The following is a 2519-nucleotide window of genomic DNA, read 5'->3' on the forward strand; positions in this document are numbered from 1 at the left end:
CTCCGGGGGGCAGCTGGTAGCAGCCCGGCTGGGGGTGGGGGTGCAGGGGGGGCAGGGCGCCCGGCCTCTCCTCCGCCTGCAGAGCCTTGGACAGAGCCAGAGCCTGCTGCTCCACGATGCTGCTGCCGCTCTGCTCCGTCTTGATCTCCCTCTTCTCTCCCGCCGCCGCGCTCGCCGCCTCCCTCCTCTGCCTCTTGCTGGGGACGGACAGGTCGATGGGCTGGTCCAGGACGGAGCAGTCGAAGCCGGGGGAGAGGCTCTCCAGTTTGACCCCGGGCGACCCGGCCCGGCTGCCCGCTCCGCGGCCCTTGGCGGAGAAGTCCAGCGGCTGATCTAGCTCGGCGGCTCCGGGGTAAACCGCGCTCGCCGGATCCTCCAGCTTCACCGCCCGGAGCGTCTGGCCGAGCCCGTTCGGCGCCGCCTGACCCGGACCGGTGCGGGCCGAGGCCGCGGCGGCGGGCAACAGCGTGGCGATGTGCTCCTCGATCTCTCGCTCCTGCACCTCGGGGTGCTGCTTCAGCAGGTGGTGGATGCAGTTGCGTTTGGCCAGGAAGGCGGCGCCGCAGCGCCGACACTCGAACGGCTTCCTCTGGCAGCCGTTGTGCGTGCGCAGGTGGATCTGCAGCGCCCGGTACGTCTTCAGGTCCTCGCCGCAGAACCGGCACGTGGTCTCGGCCCCCGCCCGGCCCGTCTCCGCGTCCCGGGTGGCGGTCGTCGCGCCGATGTCGGCGCCGGCGGCGGAGGTGACGTACTTGATGTTCTTCTCGATGTCCTTCCTCGAGGTCTTGGCGTGCTTCTTCCTGAGATGGCGCTCGCAGTTGGCCTTGACGGTGAAGGGGTAGTGACAGACGCGGCAGACGTACGGCCGCTCCCCGCTGTGCGTCCTCAGGTGGCGGATCAGAGTCGCCTTGTCCGGCGCCACGTAGTCACAGATGTTGCACTGGTGCGGCAGGATGCCCAGGTGGAAACGCATGTGGGCCTGCAGGACGCCGGAGAAGGAGAACACCTGGTCGCAGAACCGACAGGAGAACGAGCCTTTCGCCGAGCCGGCGTTGGCGTTGTTTCCCCTTTGCTTCCCGGTTTCCTCCCGCCGAGCCCCGCCTCCTCGTGGACGGCCGTCGTGGCCGCGGGCGGCGAATCGGACGAGGGCGTGTGGGCGTCGCCCATGCACTCCGCCTCCATCTGCCCCCCGTTCCCGGTGGATGAGGACGAGGAGGAGGAAGAGGATGAGGAAGGTGTTTTGAAGAGGGAGGGGGTGGGGGGCGGCAGGCTGGGGCTGATGCAGCCCAGTGAGGCCTGCTGGGAACTCTGCAGGGGGGGAGGGGTCGACGCCGTGAGGCTGGAGCGAGGGGTGATGGGAGGTTTGGGCTTCAGCGGAGGCATCGCCTTCTGAGCCTGGACTTGACCTGGAGGAGAGAGAGAGGAAGAGAGAGAGAGAGAGAAAGAGAGAGAGAGAGAGAGAGAGAGAGAGAGAGAGAGAGAGAGAGAACAGATCTTCAACATCGGCTTGAAGACACAAATATTCATATTTACGACTGCAATTTGTAAATATGACAATTCTATTAACAGACAGATAGATTTTTAAATTCTACGAATCTTGCATTGATTGATTGATTGAGTGTTTGTCCCTCCAGCATTGTGCCACACACACACACACACACACACACACACACACACACACACACACCCACCTTGACCTCCGATGAATCCCGGAGCTTTGGCCAGCGGCGGCAGGGTGAGTCCCATCTGATTGGGCGCTGCGGCCGCCACTTTGAGGATCTGCTGGATGTCCGCCAGCTCCATGATCCCGCCCCCTCCCGCCTCGCCGGGCTTGACCCCCGAGGCGCCGCTGGCCGCCGCCGCGCCGCCGTCCGGCTGCAGCAGGAAGCCGGCCTGGAAGGGCTGCAGGGAGAGCAGGCTGAGCGCCTCTCTCTGGGACAGAGCCTGCAGGCCGGGGCCCGAGCCCGAGCCCGAGCCCGAGCCCGAGGCCGACGCCTCCAGCAGCGGGACGCCCAGCCCAGGCCGCCCAGCGCCGCCAGCCCCCCCACCCCCAGCCCCCCCAGCCCCCCCAGCCCCAGGCTCAGGCCCAGGCCGCCGCCCAGGAAGGCGGAGGCCGGCTCCTGGGGGAAGCTGGAGGAGGGCGGCTCCACGTGGATCACCTTGATGCTGTCCAGCTGGGCCTGGTGCAGCTGGTCGTCTGTGGGACCCGGCCTCACCTGAGGAACCATAACAACCCTTAATATGTTACATGTATGTTACCGTTACATGTGCAGGTGCACGGGCCTTTGTCAGTTCTGCCCCAAAGCTCTGGAACAGTCTGCCTATAGATATCAGGGAAGCAGCTCGCTAAATACTTTTTAAAAGAAAGATAAAAACTTCTCTCTTCACTTTAGCCTTTAACTCGCTCTGCCTCACTGATCCAGGCCTCAAACTCTTTTTTGCTCTTTGCTTCTCACTTATGCACTGCTGCACTTCTTTTAAAATGTTGGATTTTACTTGATTTTATGCATTCTATGTAC

At 63.8% G+C, this 2519-nt stretch overlaps 1 protein-coding gene across 1 annotated transcript in view; it reads right to left on the reverse strand.

The window, feature by feature from the left end:
* Window positions 1-2228, reverse strand: part of LOC139640547 (ras-responsive element-binding protein 1-like) — a 10743-nt gene extending 8515 nt beyond the window's left edge. Inside the window, 4 exon segments of the mRNA XM_071514722.1 lie at window positions 1-1068; window positions 1071-1406; window positions 1692-2016; window positions 2019-2228. The exon segment at window positions 1-1068 is cut by the window's left edge and continues 239 nt beyond it. Of these exon segments, the coding sequence (XP_071370823.1) occupies window positions 1-1068; window positions 1071-1406; window positions 1692-2016; window positions 2019-2228 (1939 nt within the window).
* Between the last annotated feature and the right edge of the window lie 291 nt (window positions 2229-2519).

This window comes from Centroberyx affinis, unplaced genomic scaffold (genome assembly GCF_046629955.1).
Source record: "Centroberyx affinis isolate AG114_WGS23_722 - 3 ecotype Tasmania unplaced genomic scaffold, CSIRO-AGI_Caff_v1 ptg000288l_1, whole genome shotgun sequence".
Lineage (NCBI taxonomy): Eukaryota > Metazoa > Chordata > Actinopteri > Beryciformes > Berycidae > Centroberyx > Centroberyx affinis.